A 26,654-nucleotide genomic window follows, 5' to 3' on the forward strand; every position below is an offset into this window, starting at 1 on the left:
TGCAGTTTTTAGGTCTTTACCTGTCCGTTGTCGAAGGAATGCTGGACACAACACAAGGAGTGGCAGACAGCAGCACACCATTTTCTTCAAGTTTCGAGAATTTGGTTCACCAAGAATCATGCGTCTACAGTCGCCTCTGTTGTGCAGTCCTCTTTAAACCGGTTGTATGGCGGAACCACCCATGTCTAAACCCCTTATGCCTTAACAACGCAGTCTGAAAAACGACTGCGTCATTACCATGCGTTCCTTAACCACACAAGTCGTTACAATGACTATCTTTAAGGAAGTGCTGGACTTTGGAATCAAATAAATTAGTTTCCAACTCAAATCTGTGCGACAGTAGGGAAGGTGTTGGACTTAAAATCCAACACCACGTTCCCTGAAGTAAGTTGTTGTAACAACTGGCTTGCTGAAGGAATGCGTTGTAACATTGCAGTTATTGTAGTGCCCGCATTGTAAATACACTGCATGGTTTTGACTGCGTAGTAAAGGTTGTTTTCGCTTCAAAGCTCCTCTAAGATCCGGCCACACATGGTCGCGCTTCGGTGCTTGTCGTTAGATGTCCATGGCATTATTTAGGAATCATCTTGTTTGAATCAAAGAGTACCTCCTAGCAAACGGTTCATAGCTATTTACTCATTGGTGTGATTTATTGAGCGCTTAAGCCTTATCATTCTACACAGCAATGACCCGGGATAAGACGCAGAGATCAAAGTGGGCATGGTCTATTGAGAACGACCTTCCTAACTTTTTTTAATTTTAGCAAAACAGTTCCCATATCTTTTGTAAAAAATTATTTAATGTTGACTGTGTTCCGAGATACTGTGAATGGGAAAGTCTGGGTATCAGCAATACACTTCTACTGTCTGGGAAAATACCTCACCTCCATCTTTTGTAGTGGAACAGCCAGTGGCTTTCAAAAGGGACCAGCAGGCCTACTCCACTCTGGTTCACTCATACCATCAGACAGTGAGTAGCTTGCTCATCACACACCACAGTCATAGACCTGTGCTCCCGGGATATCAGCGCTAGGATCCAAGTTCATCTCTAGGAGCAGAAACTTACATGAGTGGGCCAGCAGGCTTACACTGTCGTGATGCAGATAAAAAGGTCTGATCACGCTATGATCACGGGTTGCTGCCACCACCACACTACACACATGAACCCGTCACTTGTGGCATCCCTCCAGGTCGAGAAGACGTCCAGGACCGGACTCCTGTCAAAAGTAATGTTAGACCTTCGCCCATTGTGAGAAGTTGGCCTGATATATGCTGTCCGCTAGTTATAGTGGGCACCTTGTATTAGCCCAAACAACCCCTTATGGTGATAGGTAAAAGACAACCTTTATTGAAAGCTATCCTAGTGGTAGCTATGGAGAGCAGCCTTCAGGCTAAGTCTTGAAGGAATGTAAAGCAGGTTGTTTTACCAGTCTATAATCTCTTGAATGACCAAATGAAAGAACAACCACACCAGGTATATATTTAAAATATATGTATTTAAGATAAAACACACCCCCTAGTCTCTTTATTAGGCTGGAGTTCGAAATACTTAAGTTACAAGTCAGTATTCAACAGTAAAAGCACAAATACACGTTTGGGCCCTAGGGGCGTAACAAACCATATACCAATAAAGTGGTATAAGAACCACGACTGTGCTAGACACAAGGCCTAGAGCCTGTAGAAGTGCTCGGACCACAAGGAACCACCCAAGGTAGTGACACAGGGGACCCACGGGGGACGCGGGCAGTGTGAGAACACAGCCGCAAATCGCCGTTAACTTCTATGGGGAAAGTCGCGGTTGGAAATTAAGAGTTTAAGGACACTTAGAGGACGACTACAAGCAAACCCCTTTGGACTTAGAGGTGTCAAGGGCCAACACCCACGGGAGCACCGGAGTACTCGAGTTACCTCACCCAGGGAAGCTGGGTGCATAGGTGTCAAATGGTGTCGGGTCGCGGCAAAGTTTTCAATGGAAGCTGCTCAAGAAGTGCTGCTGCCGTGAAGAGCAGAAGTGTCCGAAGTGATCCAAGCCTGGATCGAGGATGGAAGGAACCTGAAAGCAGAGGGGACAGAGTCTGGGTCACTAGCCAGTGACCAGGGGCACGATAGTCCAATGCCCACAGATGTTGGGTGCTTCAGGTGAGTTGATGGGTGTCTTGACTCTTCAGCCACGAGGTCCAGGACGTGTCCACGACAACCAGGAGCTGGATTCAAGCTGTCCCATAAACTTTGTCGAGTGCTGTGGTGTTGGGGACCAGATTGGACCCAACAAGCCTTGGCAACGGCAAATCAAGTGGAAATAGAAGAAGGACGTCGGTGCAGACCAGCAAGGTCTGGGGGACTCACCCAGCGAGGGTAAGTCAGGGCACATCTGGAGCAATCAGGAAAGCCCAAACAGAAAAGGAGTTGCCTTCTTGGGGACCCACTAGCCAACGGGCTAGCGATCACAAAGGAGCCTCGAGCAGTCGCACTGGAAACTGGCCCACGGGTCACTCGTGGAGTGGAGGCCAGAGATCTTTGGTGCAGGAGGTGTTCAAGGCTGGAGATACTCGGAGCCCAAAGCACAACTTCGAGGAAGACCAGGAAGACGATGGATCAGCATAAGATCATGGTGTCCAGGGGTCATGGTTCCACGTCACCCGTGATCGCCACGTGCCTCAGCTTTGCTGTGGACTCCGGGTAGCCTCGGGGAAGTCTCGAAATCTATCTCTGGTGATGGAAAGACTTCGGCGTCCGGCTGGAGCTTCAGAGTTGCAGACCGGACAGTTGCTTCTTTGGTGCATGCCAAGCAGGGGAGTCACTCCTTGACCCCAAGGGAGATTTCTTCAGTCTTCTAGTCGAAATAGAAAGTCGAAGCTCCAGGATATATGTTGCAGAGTTTCGTCCAGGGTAATCTAAAGTCGCAAGGACTGGGTTCCCATACGTATACTAAGTTTGGGGGTTGGACATACTCTAGGGACTCACCTATGGAAGGGTGTGGAAAGAGGGGTGATTACACCCATTTCCTTTGTCCAGTTTCGCTCCAGAGCAGGGGCAGGTAGCACCTGCAACCGGTTTGAACTGGACTATGCACAGGGACATCAAGTGTGCCCCCAGTGAAGGACTTCAAAGCACAAGAGAGTGCTCCCGCCCAGCCCCAATACACATCTGCCTATCTGGGGAGGTGGCTACACCTCCCTGGGACAGGAAACCTATTGTCCAGGCCTCCCCTGCCGGAGTTTCGGTCAGCAGCAGGAGGCCAGACCCGTGTCTGTGGCAGTGGCATCCATTTTGTGATGCCAGGGCTGTAGAAAGTCTTTACCGGGTAGACCAGTGTGAACATGTCTCTCCCTCTAGAAGGGTGGAATGCTACCCCCGCCGCCAGAACTGGCGGGGGGTAGTATTCCAAAGTGCTTGCCACCAAACACGACATGTTTCCGTGCAGCCAGACCAAAGTTAGCATTTACCGCGAGGTTATAATGCACTTAAGAGTATATGGTCAGGCTGCACCACAAACAGCATCAGAGGAGGTACTCCGAACGCTGCAGAGGGGCTCTACACATGCAGGGGCACCCTCTCACATAAAAACCAAGCACTCTGCCTTCAGGATTGTTAAGGCCTGCTATAGGAGTGACTTATAGGTTTAATATGTGTGTGTGCAATGGTAGTGATATAGGTAGCCTATACCACAATAAGGGGTGCAAGCACATCCTTTGCCCAGGCTGCAGTAGCAGACCTGTGGTGTCATTTTGGAGTGCTTCCCAGGGGTGGCATAATACATGCTTCAGCCCCTGGTAGGCCTCTGTGGTACCTATGCCCTAGGTACATAGTATACCATATACTAGGGACTTATAAGGCACTCCAGAATCCAATTAGGAATGTACCTAATGTACATAAAAAACATTTTAGAGAGGAAGCAGCTGGGCTGGGGTCCTGATTAGCAGGGCCACGGCCAGACTAAGGTCGAAAAACAGTGAAACACCAGCAAAAAGTGGGGGTACCCATGTGAAGCAGATCCTACTCTCCTACACCCATACCCTATATTAGCATGAAGCAATTTTTTTACATTTGAAATGGCTGATCGCTGCATTCAACAGACGAAGGTAACCAATTACCTTTGGTAAAATATCTGGTACGTCACTGCACCACAATGTAGGGCCACACCTAGTGGAGGCTTTAAGATCCACAAGTAAACTATGACCTTGTCAGAGACTAGGAAAACTACCAGGTGTTCCTCACCCCACCCCTTGTGCTATACTCCTATGAAATGGGGTGGCATGCGGGTTTTAAGTGTCCAACCTACCAGAGAATCGCTTTCATCTGCAGGTGATATTGAGTAAACCCCGCACGAACCCCCAAACCAATACAGACACAAATGTTGGCAATTTATATTTAAGCTCTATTCGTCCGAGTATCCTATGACTAAGGGCCTGATTATGAGCTTGACAGTCTTGGAGCAAGCCGTGACCTAGGGCCCCGCTTCAAGACCGGCAAACCCGTAGTCTGGCCGCCCGCTGTATTCCAGTTGGAATAGAGGTCAGGCAGTCCTGCGGTGGCGGTCCCACAGGGGTGCCTTTCAAAGGCTCGTATTTGAGCCATAGAAATAAGGTGCTGTAGGTCCTACAGGGGGTGCATACCGATAGGGGAGCACATCATGTGCCGCCCTGCACAGGGGGTGCATACAGACAGGGGAGAGGGTGCATACAGACAGTGTAACACACCATGTGCCCCCTGCATGCACCCCCTGGCCCTGAGGTAATAGGGGACCCTTTGGGCCCCTTTAGTTTCCTTCCCACAACACTTTTCATGACAGGCTCATCGCCATGAAAATTGTTGAGGTGACAAAACTTATAATTTGCTTGGTGGTGCCTCAGCACCCCCTCCTCCCCCCCACCCCCCGAATATTGTAGGCTCAGACCTCTGCTGGACTGCCAGGGATGGCAGATTCCTGGTGGTAGCAGGCGGCTCTATGCCGGTCCGACCGCCAAACTCATAATACAGCAGGCGGACTCCCAGTGCAACAGTAGCCTCACTGCCACCACAGGTTTGGCAGTCTTGGAATTAGGCCCTAAGAATTATCATCATCATAATGTTCACCTCAGTGAGGAAGAGAGTGCAAATAAATACACCTAAACATGGTTCATTTTAGTCTAAAATCCCTGACTGCTTTAAGCTAAGCTACCTAAAGTATCGAAGGAAGTAAGAAACCTCGGAATGACCATGGACTCCAAGCTATCAATAAATGCCCAAGTGGACAAACTTGCAAGATCAAGCTTTGTTACTATAAAAAATATGCAACAAATCTTCCCCTATTTGGGATTTCCACACAAGGTGCAAGCTACCATTTCCCTCGTTCTGTCCAAACTCAATTACACCAATAGCCTCTACCATGGATCATCTTTAACGACTATGAAAAGACTACAATGGATTCTGAACTGGGCTGCCAGACTACTCTTACATATCAAACCGTGAGACCACATCTCACCTGCCTTGAAAGCCCTGCATTGGTTACCGGTTGCCAGAAGATCCACGTTAAAGCTGCTTTGTATCACCCACAGAGTGATACATGGAATGGGACCGCTCTTCATCAGGAATAAAATCACCAAACACATTCATCATAGGAACCTCCGCTCTAGAGTGGCACCTCGCCTCAAAATCCCAAGATACGAGAAAAAACCGTGGGTGGCACATCCTTCTCTGTTCAAGCAGCCAAAATATGGAATTCTTTACCACCCAAAATAAAATCCACGAACAACCACCTTATCTTCAGAAAACTACTCAAGAATTGACTCTTCCCCACATAGGCACCATAAGCAAACAGAAATATACAGCATATCCCTCTGTATATAAGCATTTATTTGTGCTATAGATCTGTACCTATACATGTGTATTGCTTTGTATAAACATGTCGAATAATTATGTTTAAAACAAAAAGGAATAAATAAATACTTGTTAAAGTACAACACTTGAAAACCAGAGTTTATTGAATGCATCTTTAATCTACTTATACTTACTTCCTTTATGCATCTATACACCTTCCATGTACTTGGATCTATGTATTTATTACTTTCCTCAAAATATATATATATTTTTTAAATGCACTACCCTATTTCTCACCCTATACCTCTATCAATATCTTTACTCTATATATACTTACTTCCTTTATGCATATGTAAACTTTCCATGTACTTATGGATCTATATATTTATTACTTTCTTCTAATTCAGCATATCCAATGCACTACACTATTTCTCACCCTATACCTCTCTCAATATATCTTCTACCCCAACTCTCTGACTCATCTCAAACGTCTTTCTACTACTCTTTCCAATGCACTACCCTATTCCTCACCCTATACCTCTATCAATATATCCTCTACCTCCACTCTCTCATTCATCTCAAGCCCCATACCATTTATGACCCCCAAAATAGCCCGTTCTAGACTCTCCCCTACTCTGCCCCTCCTTGCACCATCTGACTCCTTTTTTTACTATAGTGATCCCCCCAAAACAAGCCTTTCTAAACTCTCCCCTCTGACTTTTCCCCTCCACATCCCTTTTTATTCATCCCAATCCTCCCACTACTGCTGTGACGTCCCCAAAAAGAAAAGAAAATCTCTAAATCCTTCCCTCTTCTATCCCTTCACTATCCTTTTCAATCAAAATAACAGACTAACATGTCCACTTATCAAATTTCATATTTCACTATACTAATACTTTATGGGTTCCGAGTAGCGCGCTACTCACTGAAAAAAAGGCCTTCAACAACTCATTAGGGGTAGCAAGCACCATATAAATGCAACCCTTTTTCCCGCTTCTATCCCTCCGCTATCCTTCTCATTCCAAATAACTGACTAATATCCACTACTCAAATTACTTTCATATTTCACGATACTAATTCACCACTAATCCTTTATGGGTTCCGAAGTAGAGTGCTACTCGCCGGAAAAGCGCTCCAACATCCCATCAGCGGTAACAAGCGATATATATATATATATATATATATATATATATATATATATATATATATATATATATATATAGATATATATATATATATATATATATAGATATATATGTATATATATATATGTATATATATATATATATATCCACAACTATTGATCGCGAAGAAACCCAAGCCTCTTGCAGCGGTGGGCTGTGGCGGGGACGCGAACCCCTAATCTCCACCACAATCGTTATTTCACCATACCAGAAAAGACGATGCCACAGCCACGTATTCCTTTTCAATGCGTGTTTATTCAATTTCGTTTGGCCAGTCCACTCGACGCGTTTTGGAGTACAACTCCTTTTTCACTCGTTTTGTGTACTTTTATGGTTCGTTTGAGATGAAATAAAGATGATTGACTGAATTCTGAATATCGACACAAGAATATTGAGGAACAAACTATCGAAAGATACATTTCTAAACAATTTCTATAGCTATACGTGCCTAAAGTGATAATATATATATATATAATCAAGGTACATAGACATTGAGTTAAGAATAGCAAATCCTTACCTCCCTCTGTGCACTTACCTATTGATATTGTTCTTGCGATATTCTGTCCCGTCAATATTCGGGATTCGATATTCCCAGCCACAATAAAATGCTGCAGCTGAGAGATGTAAACTTCCTTCCATGGTAAATGCAATGTGAACAGCAGAATATACACAACAATTTAGCAGATACAAACTCTCTTAGTTTTCCCAAAAATGAAATTAGGATTTTTGATGTTCATATAGGACTAAAATCCAGATTTAGAGCCCCTTCCTAGACCAGTCAAGAACTCACAATAATCCGGTGCTGTGCTAAGAAGCATCAAGGCCTGTGACACGACACAGAAGTGAAACATAAACGTTTTGCTCAACACACCAACATCTGTTCACTGTTAACCAGATGATGAATTACGTGGCTGGTGGTGTAAATTCATTTTTACGCAGAAAATCCTGTGGCCGTGCAAACAGGGTTTTCCACTCGCCTGCTAACTGTGCTGTAGGCCATTCTAAAGAACAACTTTAACTAATAAAAAACAAACCAAACTTCATATTTGTATTATGAAGCTTTCAGCTGTCATCTACGAGAATTGACTCTCTGGAAAAGCACTGTTGGTGCAATTCTGCCCTCTTGAAGGACATTCATTTGGTTTCCTCAATGCAAAAGTTATTCCTTGCTCTTGATGGGACAACCTTGTGCTGCAGCCTCATTCTAAAGAGATATTAAAGCAAAGTGTAAAGAGTGATGGGTTATTCCCCATTCTGTGGCACCCCAGTGGGACGCCCTTTGACTTAGTCACCAAGAGGGGCGAAGGGAACAAAAAACAATTTTGCTAAATCAATGTCCTCCTCTGTGCTAACAATCTTATGCCCTTTGGTCGAACCCCAATCGACAAGCAGACTCAGTTCTATGACTTGGGGCTTATTTACAAGCCCCTTGCGCCGCCAGTACGTCACTTCTTCCCAAATTAAAAGTGATGCAGCTGCGGCGCAAGGGGCTTGTAAATAAGCCCCATAACATCTATATTGGTCGAGTCATAACTTTCTAGTTAATTTCCCAAACCCGCTCTTACAACCCTACGGGGAAAGCGGGCTCCTATTCTTTGGAGGCTGATGGAGCCCTTGACTGATGGTGACCGCTACAAACATCTGGCAATTCGTCTCAGGACGATTCGAGCGATACTTGCAACCCTCTACAGAAATGAATAGCGAGAGACACAAAAAAGAAAAAGCAAGAAGAGGAGACAAGAAAATGGAAGGGAATGAAAAAGAGAAGACAAGAAAGGAACATGTAAAGAAGGAAATGATAAGAAAAAAAGAAAGAATGACAGGGAACAAAAAATGAGATGCGAAAAGAAAAACTGAAAAAGATGGTCACTTATGCAAAGTCGCATCCAGTTCAGCCCAGTTCAGGGGTGGTGCTCACCTGAGGGTGGACACGCCTGTCTTGCCTAGCTAATTTTCCCACCTGTCCAAGTGCCAAGGGCTCTGAACAAAGGGGGTAGGTTTCCTCTTCTGTGAGAGAAGCCAGATTCACATACCAGAGGCTGTGAGCCTCTTTGAAGCTCCCTGGCCTGAGAATGGTCATCACAGTGCTTAGGGGCATATCAACAACAACCGGCGATAATTATCTCTAAGCGCACTTAGCACTAGGATAATTATCGCCGGCTAGCGTGAATTTTTATCGCTGAGATAGCGTGCTATTAGCAACGCTTATCTCAATAGCGATAAAAATCCTCACGCTAACAGGCTAACGTGAGATTATCGCTGGAAACCCAGCGATAATCTCACGTTACCTTGTTGATAGGGACAGGCAAACTTAGCCATGATATCCTCCTTCTATAGGATATCATGGCTAAGTCAGAAAAATACCAGACTTAAAAAAGCAGCGTTAACCGCGGTTAGCGCTGCTTTGTTTGTCTCTAACAGGGTTAGCGACATTCTTGATAATAGGAGAAATGTCGCTTAGCGACATTTCTCCTATTATTGTACTCTGGAACACCCCCTTTGCATCTCATTAGAGATGCAAGGGGAAGCATAGAATAAAAGGGTGCTAACATGCAAATTTGCATGTTAGCACCCTGTTGTTGATAGGGTGCTAGTTTTATCTCTGCTTTTTTGGCTTTTAAAGCCAAAAAAGCAGAGATAAAGCCCTTGTTGATATGCCCCTAAGTTTGTAAAAGTACGAGTGCCGGTGCCCGAAGCCATACCGTGTATACTGGACACGACTTCAGTACTGACCCCTCAGATTGACTAGTCTAGTCAAATAATCACTTTGGCCGCCTCTCACATACCACACCTCCAGCTTCTTCTCTTCTTCCATCATCTGGTTGTTTAACCCCTCGACCCTTACCGGATGTGACCTCAAAGGGCCTTCCAGCTCACATCCACTATGTATCACTATGTCCACTATGGAAATGGCATGACTGACTGGAACTGGAGATAGCTTGAGAACAACATTCTGGCAGAGCATTTGAGCTCTTGCAGCCAATTGTCTGACCTTCTGTTACAAGTCAATTTCTTCGAATGACAAATGCCATCTTCCTAGTGGACACCCGGCTTAGCCACATCGTACGGGTGAGGAACGCGCAAAAACTGCACTCACATAAAAGTCCCTGAAAAAGGGCATTGACTTGATACAGCGCCATTATTAGCAAGAAAAGTTGGAGAAATGTAGAAGTACAGAAACACAGAGAGGTATGACAATTGACATGTGCACTACATTTCTGCCCATGGATGTCATCAAATATTGTTTGTTTAGCCATGCATCAGTCTCTATGGGGCATCAGTGATGACAAAGCAAGGGGTGTGCTCCATGAAAGCTGCATCTCCATGGAATGCCCAGGCTCGACAATGACTGGGGGGGAGAGTCCGCTGGTGACCCCGGGATCAACTACTGCAGTCATCAGACATGGAAAGGATCTGTAAAATATATCCTTAACAATTTTGGCCTGCTCCTCGTCTGTAGGATATGTCCTTCCACACATATAGAGTGCTGTTTTTATAGGGAAAAGTGTGGGAATGCAGGATACTAGGCCAGTTGGACCCGGTAGCAAATTGTTGTGCTTTCGATTATTTCATTATGAGGATATAGTGCTTTCTTCCACATTTGCAGAGCCTCTTGTATGGATATAAGGGGTGTCTTTCATCCAAGTCTCCCCAGCAGGGCTTCCCATTAGTTTCCTTATTTAAAACATGTCTAGGTTGGTAGCATGTTCATCTTGTATGGATATAAGGGGTGTCTTTCATCCAAGTCTCCCCAGCAGGGGTTCACATTAGTTTCCTTATTTAAAACATGTCTGGGCTGGTAGCATGTTCATCTTGTATGGATATAAGGGGTGTCTTTCATCCAAGTCTCCTCAGCAGGGCTTCACATTAGCTTCCTTATTTAAAACATGTCTGGGTTGGTAGCATGTTCTGGGTGCTGCACAACAATAAATGACATGGTCCTGGTGATGGCTGTTCTGACACCATGCACTACTCTGATCAAAACATCAAGGGGCATATCAGCAACAACCGGCGATAATTATCGCTAGGCGCACTTAGCGCTAGGATAATTATCACCAGCTAGAGTGGATTTTTATCGCTGAGATAGCGTGCTATTAGCAGCGCTTATCTCCTCAGCGATAAAAATTCTCACGCTAACTGCCTAACGTGAGATTATTGCTGGAAACCCAGCGATAATTTCACGGAATGTGGCGTTAGCTTGCTGATAGGACCTCACAAACTTAGCCATGATATCCACCTTCCATAGGATATCATGGCTAAGTCAGCCCTGAAGCAGGCATAAGGAAAGTAGCGATAACAGGGGTTATCGCTACTTTTCCTGACGCTATGCTTCATAGCGTGGGGCTTGATGATTGGCGACATGTCGCTTAGCGACATTTCTCCTGTCATGTCAGGTCAGGAACGCTCACTTTGCAGCTCATTAGAGATGCAAAGCTGGGCGTTAAGAATTTGTGCGCTAATGCAGGGTTTCACGCATTAGCGTGACCCTGCGAATTAGGCGATAATTTTCTATTGCCACCTTGTAGATATGCCCCCAAGAGTGCCTTTTATCATATCGTGTATCAAAACAAGACGTTAAAACATTTGCTGCCTTCACATGATTTTGCGAACATTTTGGGATGCAAGTCAGCTAAAGCCATATGTTTTATGCATTATGGATATTCCAAGTTTCTCGGAGGTTTGCATGTAGCCTAACCAAAACTCTTGGATGCAATTATTAAGTACATATTTTCCCTGATATTTCATTTCAATTAACTTAATTTTTAAACTTCTGGTGTCGGATTGCTTATTTAGAATGTAAAATTACTGTAAATTGAGTCTAAGGGGCTGATTAGGATGGCGGGCGGACGTATACGTCCCCCCGCCACCCTTTTTTTTTTTTATAACAAACTTTCTTACATTTTTTTCATTAGAAGGAGCAATGGATTACATATTGCATTAATCACATTAAGTACATATATGGCAGTGGAGACATCGCAAGCATCTTGCACCAACCTGTAAGTAGTGTGGCACATTTGTCCGTACATTCTTAAAATGTATCAGGTCGGCCTGAAAGGCAACCAATCACGCACATTGCTATGCACTAAGTAACCATCCTTCAAGACACATTAGTCCCCCCGCCACCCTATCATGGATGGGGACCGCCCGACATGCTGTCAGCGGTCCCACAGGGCAAATTAGGCTGCGACCTCCACTGTGGCGTTGCATTGCTCATGTTTTACTTTGCTGTGCGTGCTGCTAGCTGCGGCACCCTCCACAATGTAAACAAGCATTGGCATAGCCAATAGGTCTCGCCTTTGGGACCTTATAAGTGTTTAGCCATGCAACAGTTGGTGTTGTTGCACCAAGGATATTCTGCTGCATAACTAAATACTTGTAAGGTCCCAAAAGCGAGACCTATTGGCTATGCCAAGGCTTGTTATTAAATATAAGGGGGAAGATATGTGGAGTCTACTCAAAGGTAGAATGTAAGGCTTGTTGCTAGGGTGGAATGTTGATCTTTGAAGTGGGGTAGTTGAAAAGGCTGGCGGGGCGGGACATCGTTATCCCTATGTGGGTGCCTAATAGGCGCGCCATCATTCTGGGGATACGGAGCAATCCGACAGGCAATCGGAATGATTGTTACTGTCAGACCCATGGCAGTCGGGCTTTCCGCCTGCAGCACACCGCCCACCATCACAATATGGTGGGTGGGAAGGCTGCTTAGAATGGCAGGGAGACCGCCACCGACAGCATAATGGTGGTGGTCTCCCCGCCGTTCTAATCAGCCCCTTAGTTAGTGGCTTTGGCTATTGCAAGTTTTCTGACAAACAAGGAAAGAAAAGTATTTCTGTCAGTTGCGCGGTCTAAATAATGTCACAATACATTCCTTCAAATGCAAAAAGCTATTGACACAAACTATTTTGCTATTGTCTTCTTTTTCCTATTTCTTTATCCATTATTCAGCAAAATTAATGAGAATTGTGTGTGGAACCACAATCAACACAAATTCCTCCATACGTAATTCAGAATTTTTCCTCTTTTTTTAAACATATTTTATGCGGTCATCTACCACTTTCTCATTCATATTTTCAAATAATTATACATATGTTAAAACTTAAATAAAAACCAAATATTGACCATTAAATACAATTATTAAAATAATTCTGAAATAAAAAGACCATGAATAATCTGTTTTAGAAAGTTCAAATGATGACTCATCAACATTTTGTAACACCATTTTTACACTTTCTTGTACAACACTTTTTTGCAATTTCTTTCTAACAAAACTATACTCTTAGTAAGATTTAATTAGTTTCTAAGACTGTTTAAAAGTAATTCTCAACATCTTTCATAGAGATTTTACCCATGTCATAGAATGGAGGCAGAATTGCGAAGAACTTCGGAGTCTCTGATATTCCTCTGAATACTCTCATGTGATTCTGAGGAAGTATGTCAGATTGCTGGGACTATGAAGGTTGGTGTTGTAATCTCTTATGTTATATTCCCCATGATGGTACGTTCCGTGTCTCCCTCCCTGCCTGCCCGGTTGGTACGGCTGGGCAGAGAGCTCACCTTAGAATGTTGGCAATGATGTGTTGTGTCACTTAGGAGAGCGGATGATCGGAATAAAGAGAGTCACTTCTCACCTCGTGTCACGTGCCTCTTACTTCAATACAACACTGGCGACGAGGATGGGATATATATATGGATGCACGCACAATGTGTGCGTATCACAGTGTAGAAAATCGAACACTCTGGGAATATATATGGAATGCACGCACCATGTGTGCGTATCACAGTGAGAGGATCAAGAAAGAGAGTCACTTCTCACCTCGTGTCACGTGCCTCTTACTTCAATACAACACTGGCGACGATCTGCGAAGGGGGCAGCTGGTTATCTCCCCTTTGTTTTATCTCTCCTGTTACCAGCTCATGTGCGAGTCATTTATCGCCCTGGTCCCCTGCCTTGGTTGACCGTTTGTCTTCGGCAGTTCTTGGACTCCAACCCGGCGGTGCTGTCAGGGACTTTGGTTCAAGTGGTGCCTCGATCCGCTTTCAAGGAGCAGATCCTGCGGGAGGTGTGTGACCCTGGAACACCCCGTCAGTTTTTTTCTAGTCGTTCCTGTGTGGGCCGCACATCTCCTCGGAGCGTGCCCTCAGTCCGTACTGCCCGCAGCCCAGCTGTCATTTGTGGACAACGCTAGTGCGGTACCTTGGCTGTGCGGGTGCAGAGGTGCTTTGGCGTAACTACGTCGGAGTGCAGGCGCCTACCTGGAGTCGTCGTGCTTGCTGCATTGGCCACATTCCTGTCAGCGTACTGCGGTGCGAACTTTCCAGTCAGCGGCTGTGTTCGTGGAGACGCTGTCTTCCTGTGAGGGTGCCCAGCCCCGCCTCAGGTCTTCCGTATTGCCGGCGCACCAGTCTTCAGTGGGCCGGTCAGCCGTCATCAGGTTCTGCATCAATCTCCGGCCTCACAAGTAAGATCCATCCTGTTTCTGTGTGCATCGAGGGCGTGATCCTCTCACTGTGATACGCACACATGGTGCGTGCATTCCATATATATTCCCAGAGTGTTCAATTTTCTACACTGTGATACGCACACATTGTGCGTGCATCCATATATATATCCCAAGAGTTGGAGCGTGATCTTCTACACTGTGGTATGCACACATATGCGGGCAGTCCATACATGCCTTGAGTGGTTCAATTTTCTACACTGTGATACGCACACACTGTGCGTGCATTCCTCACATATTCCCAGTGTCCAACGTCACTGTGACACGCTCACATGGTGCGTGCAGTTTATGACTCTTTCACAAGGTGGTACTCTTGAAGTTCTATGCGGCGACAGTACCTCCTGGTCTGGTATCGCCACACACTCTTTCTCAGTTCCCATTTGGGTCGTGAAGGGTCTGCTCCTTTGTCTCCAAGGTCTGGGGAGTGTAGTCAGTTGCCCGCTAACCCTTTTTAGTGCATTCTAATTTCAAGATGGGTACTCCTGTCATGAGTCAACCACCGTCATTTTTGAATGAATGTGGCGATCCAGAAATCCATTGAAAAGATTGGACAAAACTGTTCCAATCTTATTTAATTGCTATGGGGGGAGAAAAGTTCTCTCCGTTGCGAAAATAACATATCCTGTTACACAATTTGGGCGTTCATGGACGTAAAGTCTACGAAACTTTACTGGAACCGGAATTGGAGGAGGAGGACGACGCTGATGTGTATGACATCACTCTGATGAAATTAGAGTTACGTTTTGGGGACAAGGTCAATGTCGTGCTTGAACGCCACAAATTCTTTAGTCGGGTGCAAGGGAAGGGTGAATCGATTAATAATTACATAGCTGCCCTTAGAGGCCTCACACAATTGTGTGAATTTGGTGACCTCAATGATTCCCTGATAAGAGATCAACTCGTTAGGTGTACGAACAGTGGGAAGGTACAGGAAAAATTGCTGGCAAAAAACCCATCCTTAAGGGATGCCATTTCTATTGCGCAATCCATTGAGCATACCGCTAAATGTGTTAGTGAGATGAAAATTAAAGAGGAGGTAGTGGCGTCCATTCAGTGTGAAGGGTCTGAAGGCGAGGTATTCAAAGTGAACAATAGAGAAGGCATTAAAAGTATACCCACCAATAATCTTAATAAGGAAGGACATAGTTTGAAATGCTTTAGGTGTGGTAGAAATAACCACTTGGCCAACAGTCCCTTTTGCTCGGCACGTAGTGTTGTGTGTAAAAAATGCAATAGAAGAGGACATTTGACCAGAGTATGCAGGGATGGGTCAAATAGCTCTACTAAGGCAGTCAATGTAAGTAAGGAACCACAGGCAAGATTCATTTTTCAGTTAAAAGATAGCCAAGAAGCATCCAGTCCCAACTATCCCAAATGTGTCATTCTCATTGACAACAAACCCCTAGAGATGTATGCAGACTCTTGTTCACCTTTTACGTTGGTAAACCTTGCAGACTTTGAGAAATCCCTGGGGTGCTATAGGGAAATGCTGCTCCCTCCTGATATATCGCCTGAAGGGTACACCAGAGACCCCATTCCCTTGGTGGGGATGGTGAGTAGTCACTTAGACTTTAAAGGTAGATCCATTGTAGGCAGAGTGTATGTGGTAGAGAGGGGTGCAAACCTTTTGGGATGGTATCACCAGAAGGAACTGGGGATCAGCCTAGACCCAAATGACAAGAATCAAGTCATTTTAGTAGCCATTCCCTCTAGCAACAAACCCCTACAAGATGACTTTCCTGACCTTTAAAAGACTTTCAACACAACATCAAAGTGAGGAAAGGTGCTAAACCTGTTGTTCACAGAGCACGTCCTGTACCTTTTCGCCTGAGAGAAATCCTCAAAAGTGAACTGGATAAATTGTGCGACATGGGCGTCATCCAACCTATAGAAGCATCCGAATGGTTGGCCCCCCTTGTTCTAGCTTCTAAAGCCAATGGTAAGGGTATCCGCGTCTGCGTGGACCTGCGCAGTCTCAATGAGAATATCTGGGTGGAGAGGTTTCCCCTGCCTAATATAAACAAGATGTTGAGCACTATGGGTAAAGGGTGTTTTTTCTCGGTCATTGACTTGTCGATGGCCTACCATCAGGTCGAGTTACACCCAGAATCTAGACCTCTGACGGCATTTTCATCGCCGTTCGGGGCCTACATGTTTATCAGGATGCCGTTCGGCCTTGCCTCAGCGGCTTCTATTTTTCAAAAAGTGATGCAACAGGTTCTGGAAGGCATCAAAAACACCCTCTGTTTCCAGGATGATACACTGATGTATGGGTCGACGGAGGAAGAACATGATGTCATCCTCAACACAGTGTGCCAAAGGTTGTCCAGGGCAGGATTAACTGTGAAACTCGACAAATGCAAGATCAAAGTGACCTCGGTTGATTATTTGGGTCACACCATATCAAAAGAAGGTTTCAGGCCGAAATACAGCCTGATTCAAGCTGTCAAGGATGCCCAGTACCCCTCAAACAAAGATGAGCTGAAATCATTTCTAGGGCTTGTGGAGTACATGTCCAAGTATGTAAAAGATTTTGCAGATCATTGTGACGGTTTGCGTGAGCTATTAAAAAAGGACAAAGAGTTTGTGTGGGAGGAGAAACACAGTAGGATGGTAGAGTCAATAAAAGAACGTATCCTAGAAGCACCCGCGTTAGGATCGTTTGACCCACTGAAGAAAACCATCCTTACTACGGATGCGTCCAACAAAGGGTTGGGTGCGATGCTTTCTCAAAAAGGTGAGGGTCAAGATACTATTATAGCATTTGCTTCACGGTCCCTCAACTCGGCAGAAAATAACTATTCAGTTATCAAGAGAGAGGCGTTGGCGTGCTTCTGGGCAGTTAATCATTTTAAATTTTTCTTGTGGGGGATACAATTCGTCATACACACTGACCACAAGCCTTTGACTTTCATGTTCTCGTCCAAAAGTGTGCATAACAATTCTCCACGCATATCTAAATGGGTTCGGGCCTAGAAAACTACTGCCTCAAGGTGGAATACCTCCCAGGTCCTGAGAATGTAATTGCGGATTACCTGTCCAGGTCTCCACTCTTGGATTATTCGAGCGAGGACCAGCTAGATGTTCCTATTTTTGCCATGCATCTCCCTTCATTAACTAAGGAAGAGTGGGATGAGAGTGTGAAGGAAGATAAAGATATGGGTGTCCTCAAACAGTTCATTCTCAATGGCTGGCCTGAGAGTCGCTCACAAGTTCCTGATTCGGTCAAAGACTTTTGGGAGGTGAGGTACGAACTGTCTTTGCTGTCAGATGTGATACATCGAGGGAGCAGAGCAGTTCCCCCCAAGGATATGAGGAACAAAATAATCGACCTGGCCCATGAGGGTCACTTAGGCAGGAGCCTCACGAAGAACAAGGTCAGGGGCTGCTTTTGGTTCCCGAGAATGGACTCCATGATAGAACTCAAAGTGAAGGAATGCATTAGCTGTGCAAATAGTGACAAAAGCAAAATTACACGCAATGCTCCTTTATCCCCTGTTGAAGTTCCGGAGGTTCCATGGACCAAATTAGCGGTTGACATTATTGGTCCCGTGGATATACTAGGTACTCAAAAAAGGTTTATGTTCGTTCTAGTAGATTACACCTCCCACTGGGTTAATTTTAAATTCACATCATCTACCACAACGAGCAACCTCATCTCATTTTTGAAGAGTGTTTTTGTGTACGAGGGTATTCCAGCCACATTGGTGACAGACAATGGGGTGCAGTTTACCTCAGAGACAATGAAAACATTCTTGGGGGATCTGAACATAAGGCATGAAAAAACTGCACTCTATTGTGCCAAAGCTAATGGGTTGGTAGAGAGGGCAAATCGGTTACTTAAAGACCACATTCAATTGGCCATCACCAATGGGTTCAATGTTGAAGATTCCTTAAAAGAGTGCATGTGGGCATACCATACCACTCCCAATCTCATCACAGGAGTGTCTCCCTTTGTTTGCTTGAGAGGTAGGGAACCCTGTACTAAAATGAATCCACATTGGTTGGGAGGTGGAAAAAGGGCAATTCCTGATTTGGTGACGAGCAAAGAGAAGATTTTTCAACACCAACGGAAGTACAAAGGATGGTATGACCAGAGACATGGGGTCAAGGCTCAGGAGTACAAGGTTGGTACCACAGTGGTAGTCGAGAAACCCACACATGTGCAACCGGGTTTAAGCAAGTACCATGCACCCCAATGTGTGGAAAAGTATGGAAGGAATGTGGTTCACCTAGATAATGGACAGACCTGGAGTAAGGACAGAGTGGCTGTCTCTTCTCAACTGTAAGGAACTGCTTTTCCTTTTGTTTCCCTGTATAAGGAGATGTGTTGTAATCTCTTATGTTATATTCCCCATGATGGTACGTTCCGTGCCTCCCTCCCTGCCTGCCCGGTTGGTACGGCTGGGCAGAGAGCTCACCTTAGAATGTTGGCAATGATGTGTTGTGTCACTTAGGAGAGCGGATGATCGGAATAAAGAGAGTCACTTCTCACCTCGTGTCACGTGCCTCTTGCTTCAATACAACAGTTGGCTAACAGGATAAAGAGCAGTCTGTCAGCAACCAAACATAGGTCACCACACAAAGATTGGCGACTGTCACCAACTCAGTCAAGCTCTTAGGGACATATGTACACAGACTTAATGCCACCAGTCCATCACCTTATTTACAAGGTGACGTTAAGCCACTCAACGTGGCTTAATGCCGCCTTGTAAATACGACCCCATTCCCGTTACACTTAGCGTGAAAGGGGTCTGCAGTGGGTGTTGCGGTGAGTGTTCCGCCACAACACCCATTGATTTTGACGCTGCCCCCTATTAATAAGGCAGCATAAATAGGAGGCAGCGCCAAAATTAAGACAAAAAAAACCTGGTCTTAAAATGGCAAAACGAAGAGAAATGTTTAATTTCTCCTACTTTTTGCTGTTTCAATGTGTGCAGCATTGTGCAGCACACATAGAAATAGCAAATTGCCATCAATGATTGAAGGTGTGCCTTCCTGCACATAAACAATCATTAAAAAAATGACGATTTGCAACTTCTATGTGTGCCTCACAGTGCAGCACACGTAGGACTTACAAATTGCCATTCTGTATTGTTTATGTGCAGGAAGTGACGCCTTCCTCCACTTAAACAATCATTCCCCCCAAAGCAGGCACCCTTGCATTATGGTGCAAGAGTGCTTGCGCTGGAGCTAGGCAGATTAATTTACCACCAGCGCTAGAGGAAACGCCGGGGTGCGCTGTATCATTGTAAATAAGGCGCATCCCTGTGTTTTTGAACTGACGGAGCGCGGTGTTGGCAATTTTGGAGCTAACCCATGCTCTGCCAGTTCATTGTACATATGCCCCACAGTCTGTCAGCCAATGCATACGGTGCACAAGTGCTCCTGGACTTTCAGTAGCAGTTCCTGAACAAATGCAGCACCAGCTGTCTCCTGAACTTGCTTTGCAGCCTGAGTACCTCTCAGTTATGTTCTGTAACTCATCTAAATAGTCTTCAGGAGACTCTCTTTTGCTTACAATTTGTGAGCTTCTTTCTTCTGTTCATGATTGTGCATGCCTCCACTATTGTGTTCCATACCCCATCCTTTGCCATGACCAAAGTAGCATCCGCGAGAGGGGCATACTATGGCCGATTACCAAACATTGGGTAGTTTCTCACAAAAGCTCGGGACATTTTCATGAACCTTAAGGAACTCGATGCTGAGTACGTCTGCCGGGGACCAGCCACCTCTTTCCATTGCGGCCGCAACTGTGTAGATTAGTTCATTTATGCATAATGTATGTAAATGTATCTTATGGGGATATCCTGAAATCTGGCATGGCCGTGGCCCTACCTGACCTATGTTGGAACCACTGGTCTATATTTTGGGTCTATTGCACCCGCCATCCTTCAAAACAATTCAACATCTTGCATAGATCTCTATGGAACACTGCAACTTCACAAGGCAGAACCAATGCCCTCCAATGGCTGCCAATGTCACAAACTTGCAGTTGAAAACCACTCCCATATGCTCTACTCTTCTAAACATGGGTTTACATAAGCAGAATCAGGGGTAACAGCTACTCTCTGCCCCTGCTCCCACTGGACTCTTAGCTGAGGAAGGCAACAGTGGAAAAAGAATTTAACAGGGCGTAGGAGCCTAGCTTACCTACTCTATTTGATTCCTACAACTTTCCCCACCCTGTTGGAAAACACTAGGAGGCTGGAGAAGGGCTAAGTGTAGGAAAGAGATGAACCTTGTGATGCCGTCTGCGATCAAAGGATGCGTGTTGCCAGGTCCTCACTACCCATGGAAGGATAGTGACTGAGATCAAAGGATGCGTGATGCCAGGTCCTCACAATCCATGAAAGGATGGTGACTTGACATCATAGTTTCAAATCTACTTCTGCATTTCGGCCACAAATCTTCTTGCAAATGATTGAAATTATCAACCTTCAGGTGAAATATGTAGTGAAAATGTACAATACACACATTGACATTTAGAATATAATCTCTCAGTTGTTTGTTGGGGGAAGCAACCTTTACAACGCAGTCATTACATCGCGCTACCTTTACAGAGCAGTCATTACATCACAACATCCTTTACATGGCATGTCATTACAACTCAGCCATTACATCGCATGTCACTACAACACATGTCATTACAATGCATGTCACTACAACGCAGTCATTACATTGCAAGTCATTACAATGCATACCATTACAATGCATAGTACCCTTACACTATCCAACACTTACCCTACTGTTGCACTCACTGGAGTTAGAATAGTAATTGTTACCCCTATACTATCCAACACTTACCCTACTGTTGCACTCACTGGAGTTAGAATAGTAATTTTTACCCCTACACTATCCAACACTTACCCTACTGTTGCACTTACTGGAGTTAGAATAGTAATTATTACCCCTATACTATCCAAAACTTACCTTAAATGCGATGTAATGGTATGCATTGTAATGGTACGCGTTGCAAAGGTATAATGGAATGGAATGGAATGCGTTGTAAAGGTAGTTTCTGAAAATGCTATGTATCGGAATGCGATATAAAAGAATGCGTTGTAAAGGATGTTGCGATGTAAAAACTACGTTGTAAATGCATGCGTTGTGAATGTATACGTTGTAACGTCATACATTCGTTTGTTGTTGGTATTGGACTGTGTTGTAAAAAACAGGTCACCGAACCATGTAACAGTCACATGAACCTGTTCCCGGTGACCACTCGAGGTTCGAGAAGCTTAGAGTACTTCATCACTTGCTCATTCGTTTGCTGCTGATCTAGTACTTGACTGTTTTTTAAGCCAGTTTATTGTACAGTGAATGTAAAACCATGGATAGGTTTTGTCTATGCTTTGCATTTTATTTAACCCATTGAACATTTGATGCCCTTCTAACAGTGTCATACATTACAAACATGGACAATATGGATTAAAACCACCTCATAGGAAAGTAGACTTTAAAGAGATAGGTTTATTCTATCAGTGGTGGCATCTGTTAGGAAATGGATGCTCTTTTTCTACATAAATATCTTGGCACTCTCTGTGACTATGTGCATTTGCTATAGAGGCAAGGACGACCCTTCTCCTCATACTCTGACTTCCCAATCCACAGATTCTGGAAGACGGGCAAAGAGGATGCAATAGAGCCACCCAGCCAAGGGGCGTACCATCTCCTCTTCTTCTGCTCCGGTGCCAAGATGCCATACTCCATTTCTGCAGGCAGCAGTTGGGTCAGCTCCTTCGTCATGCGCTCAGCAAAGCCCGTAAATTGTGAGGAGCCGCCGCACAGGAGGATATTTCGCAGGATGTCCGGCCTGCAGTTAGGCTGAACCTTCTGGAGACACTTGAGTACCATGAGATGAAGGCCTGGCTCATTGAATCCTAGCAGATGAGGTTGGAAGAGAGGCTCTGAGCACTGGAACCGCTCTGTGCCCAGACAGATTCTCTGCCCATCTGGGAGCTGGTATTCCATCAGGCGTGTTCCCTCTTGAAGCTCCTTCCTGAAGTTCATGGAGACATAGCAACACTTTTGCTTGATTTCCCTGAACAGTTTTTCCTCTTGGAGACTGCTCTTCCGGGGCCACCGGAGCAGCTCCTTGAGATGGTGAGTTAAAGTTTCCCCGGTGATATCCATCCGATACAGAGCATGTGTGAGTGTGTATCCATCCATGACAGGGCAGGTCAAGGAAGCCCCATCGCCTGCATCCACCACCAAGCCTGAGGTGCGTCCACAGGAGAAGAGAGCAAGAACACAGGTGTGGGCAACATGGAGTGCTGGCACACCAAAGCATTCAAAGAGCAACTCTGCTGCCAGCTCACGGTTTGTGGAAAGTGAGGATGGGGAATCGGTAATAAGGATGGGCTGGGAAGTGGGGTCCACCTTCAGACGACTGTAAAAGATGTACTGCCAGAGAATCTCTACAGCATCCCAGTCTACCACCACCCCGTGTACCAGTGGCCTCTTCATCACTATGGCTTCTGGGCAGGGAACCTCTTCCCCAGCATGAAAAAGAGGTGCACCAGTCACAGGCGTGAGCTCTGACCAGGAAACCCCAACTTTGGTGGTTAGGACACATCTAGGTTTGTCTTCCGAGGAGAATCCAGCTTTGGTGTAGCCTGTGCCAGTGTCAATCACCACAGCAGGCTTCCGCAGAGCCGAAACATGTCCACAGTATGCATGCGGCTCCATGCTGCAAGCTGAAGCAGATGTCTGTGAATATAAAATGCAATGTTAGTTCTCTACTTCTTACATATGGTTGTTTCCCAATCGCCACTACTTCTAGTGTAGCTATAATTCCCTTCTACATTTTTATGTTTCCTTTTAAATTGTTTGGCCCCTGACCATTTTCTCTTTTCTTTCCTACTACTGAGCCACCCTCCCCATATTGTTCTTGTCCACTGCCTTTCACTTTGAGCTCCTGCTTTGATTATTCTCTTACCTTATTGTTCAGCAGTGTTTATCACATTGTACTTTTATTTATTATTTATTTATTTATTTATTTTTCGAGTTTTGTATAGCGCGAACTTGACCCGGAGGTATCAGAGCACTTCACAGAGTTTGCATGGCAGCAATTACATGAATTACATTTGGCATAAATATAAATACATGGTGACCGTAAGTAAACGAAGTCAACGAAAGACATTAGGATGAGTTAAATGTAAATGTAAATGTTGTAGACTTGTAAAGCGCACAGCTACCCCAGCAACGGGGCGTCCCGGCACTGTAGACCGCTGGGGAACCCGTCCTGGCTATCCCTGTGAGATGGTCCCTTTCTGGGTATCTCCAAGGTGAAACCAGGCATCCCCGGCGCCTGTGGGGGGCCGTTGTAGAGATGAGGCAAGCTTAATGCCCAGAGTTGCAGAGTGTGTTCCTGGTTAGAGTAGGTACCGAGGCGAGAATTATCGAGTCCGTTTTGACCCTGGTCCACAACCCTGCCGCGTCGGGAATTGAACCCTGGTCCCTGGCCAATTCTCTGCTTATGGGTCTGCCGCCTCTAACTAGTGAGCCACACCTCTCTTAAAGATACAGATTTGAGGTAGATACGGTATGCATATATATATTTTTTTTAGATGACTACAACAAAAGCCCATCTCACTACGAGGATATAACAGTTTAATATGAAAGGGCTTAAAGAAAGACATCAAATGAATAATAGTCTTCCCAGGAGGAACAGGGGTATGCTGGGACATGTACTCCACGTTGTGCTCCCTCCAATCAGAGTGAGGTAGCATGCATAAAGATGACGTGTAAATGTGCCCCGGATTCAAAGGCATTTGAGAAAGGCACACCTGCTGAAACGCGTTATGCCGTTTTAAAAAAAATAAATGAAAGCTTAGAACTGCACTGTGTGCCCTATCTGCTCCTTGGATGGAGGGATTTTTGCTTCATATTGCGTGTGGCCACGAAGACATCAGGGCACCGGTCCTCAAGATGTTCAGAGGAATAAGTGGCTTCGTGATGGCAGTTGTTTTCAAGTTATTGCAAACCTCTGGACCGCCGCAGCTGAAGGGAACGAAAACCTGCTGTGACTAACAGACTGTGATTACATGGTGAGACGCAGTTTACATAAACAGTGCCTCCGGGTGTGTTCCTAGTTGGCAATTCACGGCTGGACGAAGGGGTCTGAGTAAATCATTGCATTTTTTGAAAGTGACGTAAGGCGCAACACTTGAATGACATTTACGTAATTTTGAATGACTACAACAAAAGCCCATCGCTGTATGTGGATATAACAGTTTAATATGAAAGGACTAAAAGAAAGACATTTAATGAATAATAGTCTTCCCAGAAGGAACAGGGGTATGCTGGGATATGTAGTCCACGTTGTGCCTCCTCCAATCAGAGTGAGGTAGCACGCATAAAGATGACATGTAAATGAGCCCCGGAGTCAAAGGAATTTGAGAAAGGCACACCTGCTAAAGCACGTTATGCCGATTTTTAAACAATAAATGAAAGCTTTGAACCCCGCTGTGTGCCCTATCTGCTTCTTGGATGGAGGGATTTGTGATTGATATATATATAAGTCTCATAAGTCTAAAAGAAATATTGTAATCCTCAATAAAGAACAATATGAAGGTGAAGCTCTGAAACAACTACAGAACAAAGAAAATTATTTCCCCATTACCAAACTGGAATATGAGAAGAGTATCAAATCATATCAAAAACTGATCACTAAATGGAAGAACAATGCAATTTTTGATCAGGAGGACTATTCTTTTCTAAATTGTGAATTCCCAGAAGTGGCCACCTTCTACCATTTACGAAGGTACATAAGGATAAATTCTTTCCACCAGGACGACCAATAGTGTCCTCTAAGAATAGCCTCAATGTATATAGACTATTTTATTGCTTCAATGGTCAAAGATCTCAGTTCGTACATACGGGACACCAAAGACTTTCTGCGAATTATCGAAGGAACATGTTGGGAGAGGGACATGTTGTTAATAACCCTCGATATTACAAGCCTCTACACATGTATTGAACATGAGAAAGGTCTGGAGGCTAGCACATTCTTTTTGCAAAAAAGACCACTGCAATTCCAAGATCATAATCAACTGTTGACTGAACTCATTTGGTTTTGTTTAAACAACAATATTTTTACCTTTGCAGGTCAGCTCTATGTTCAACAACAGGGCACCGCCATGGGCACGTGCTTCGCCCCCAGTTACGCAAATTTGTTCGTGGGCTGGTGGGAGAAGCATGTGGCCTGGGAGGGTGCCAATGAAAAATGGGTTGACAGTGTAGCATTGTGTACGTGCTACATTGATGATCTGTTCACCATCTGCCTTGGTCCACAGGATGAGGCAGAGAATTACATTAAGGCATTGAATTCGAATGAATTAAACTTACGCTTTACAGGTACCATCAGTAGTAGCGAAGTGATGTACTTAGACATCAGGGTGTATGCAGAGGATGACACCCTGTATACTTACTGTATCGCAAGCCCACAGCTGGGAATTCAATCCTGCATGTGGGCAGCTATCATCCCATAAGTGTAGTTAACAATATCCCCTTTGGGGAATTTCTAAGGATGAAGCTTAACTGTTCAATCCAAACTGAATATGAAACTGCTAAAAAGAGAGCTAGATATAGATTCCTTAAGAGAGGATACTGCAGGGGAGTTTTGGACAAAGCCGAAGCAAAAAGTGATGAGTTACAACGCAATCTCCTTTTAGTTGACAGAGAAGAAGTAAAACAGGTAGGAACAAAAGGGACTCCTGGGGATATCCAACTAAGATTAATCACAGACTACACAGAAAAATCATCACAAATAATGCAGATTCTGAAGAAGAATTGGCGTTTACTTAAGCAGACAACATAGTGGGAAGAGCAATACCAGAGAAACCATTAGTAACATATAGAAGGGGAACATCACTTCAGGACCATTTGATCAGAAGACACTATAGAGCCAAACCAAAAAGAAAAGATGCAATCAAGGGATTTTTCCCTTGCATGAAATGTAAGGCCTGCAGGAACAGTAGGAAATGCATGGATTATTTTGTACCTCGGAAAAAAAGCAAAGGTACAATTCACTAAATTCCGGAATTGCAACTCCGAGTACACAGTGTACTGTTTAGAATGCCCTTGTGGCAAACAGTACGTGGGCAGTACAATCCACCCTACAAACAATCGGATTTTGGAACACCTCCGGGCGATCAGAAATAAAGATC

At 44.8% G+C, this 26,654-nt stretch overlaps 1 protein-coding gene across 1 annotated transcript; it reads right to left on the reverse strand.

Moving 5' to 3' along the window:
• Positions 1–22,029: 22,029 nt before the first annotated feature.
• LOC146839586 (actin-3-like) lies at positions 22,030–23,172 on the reverse strand. Its single transcript, XM_085650823.1, has one exon. It carries the CDS (start codon positions 23,170–23,172, stop codon positions 22,030–22,032), a length of 1,143 nt encoding a protein of 380 aa, XP_085506949.1.
• Positions 23,173–26,654: the final 3,482 nt, after the last annotated feature.

Source organism: Triturus cristatus, chromosome 4_1 (assembly GCF_964204655.1).
Source record: "Triturus cristatus chromosome 4_1, aTriCri1.1, whole genome shotgun sequence".
Classification (NCBI taxonomy): domain Eukaryota; kingdom Metazoa; phylum Chordata; class Amphibia; order Caudata; family Salamandridae; genus Triturus; species Triturus cristatus.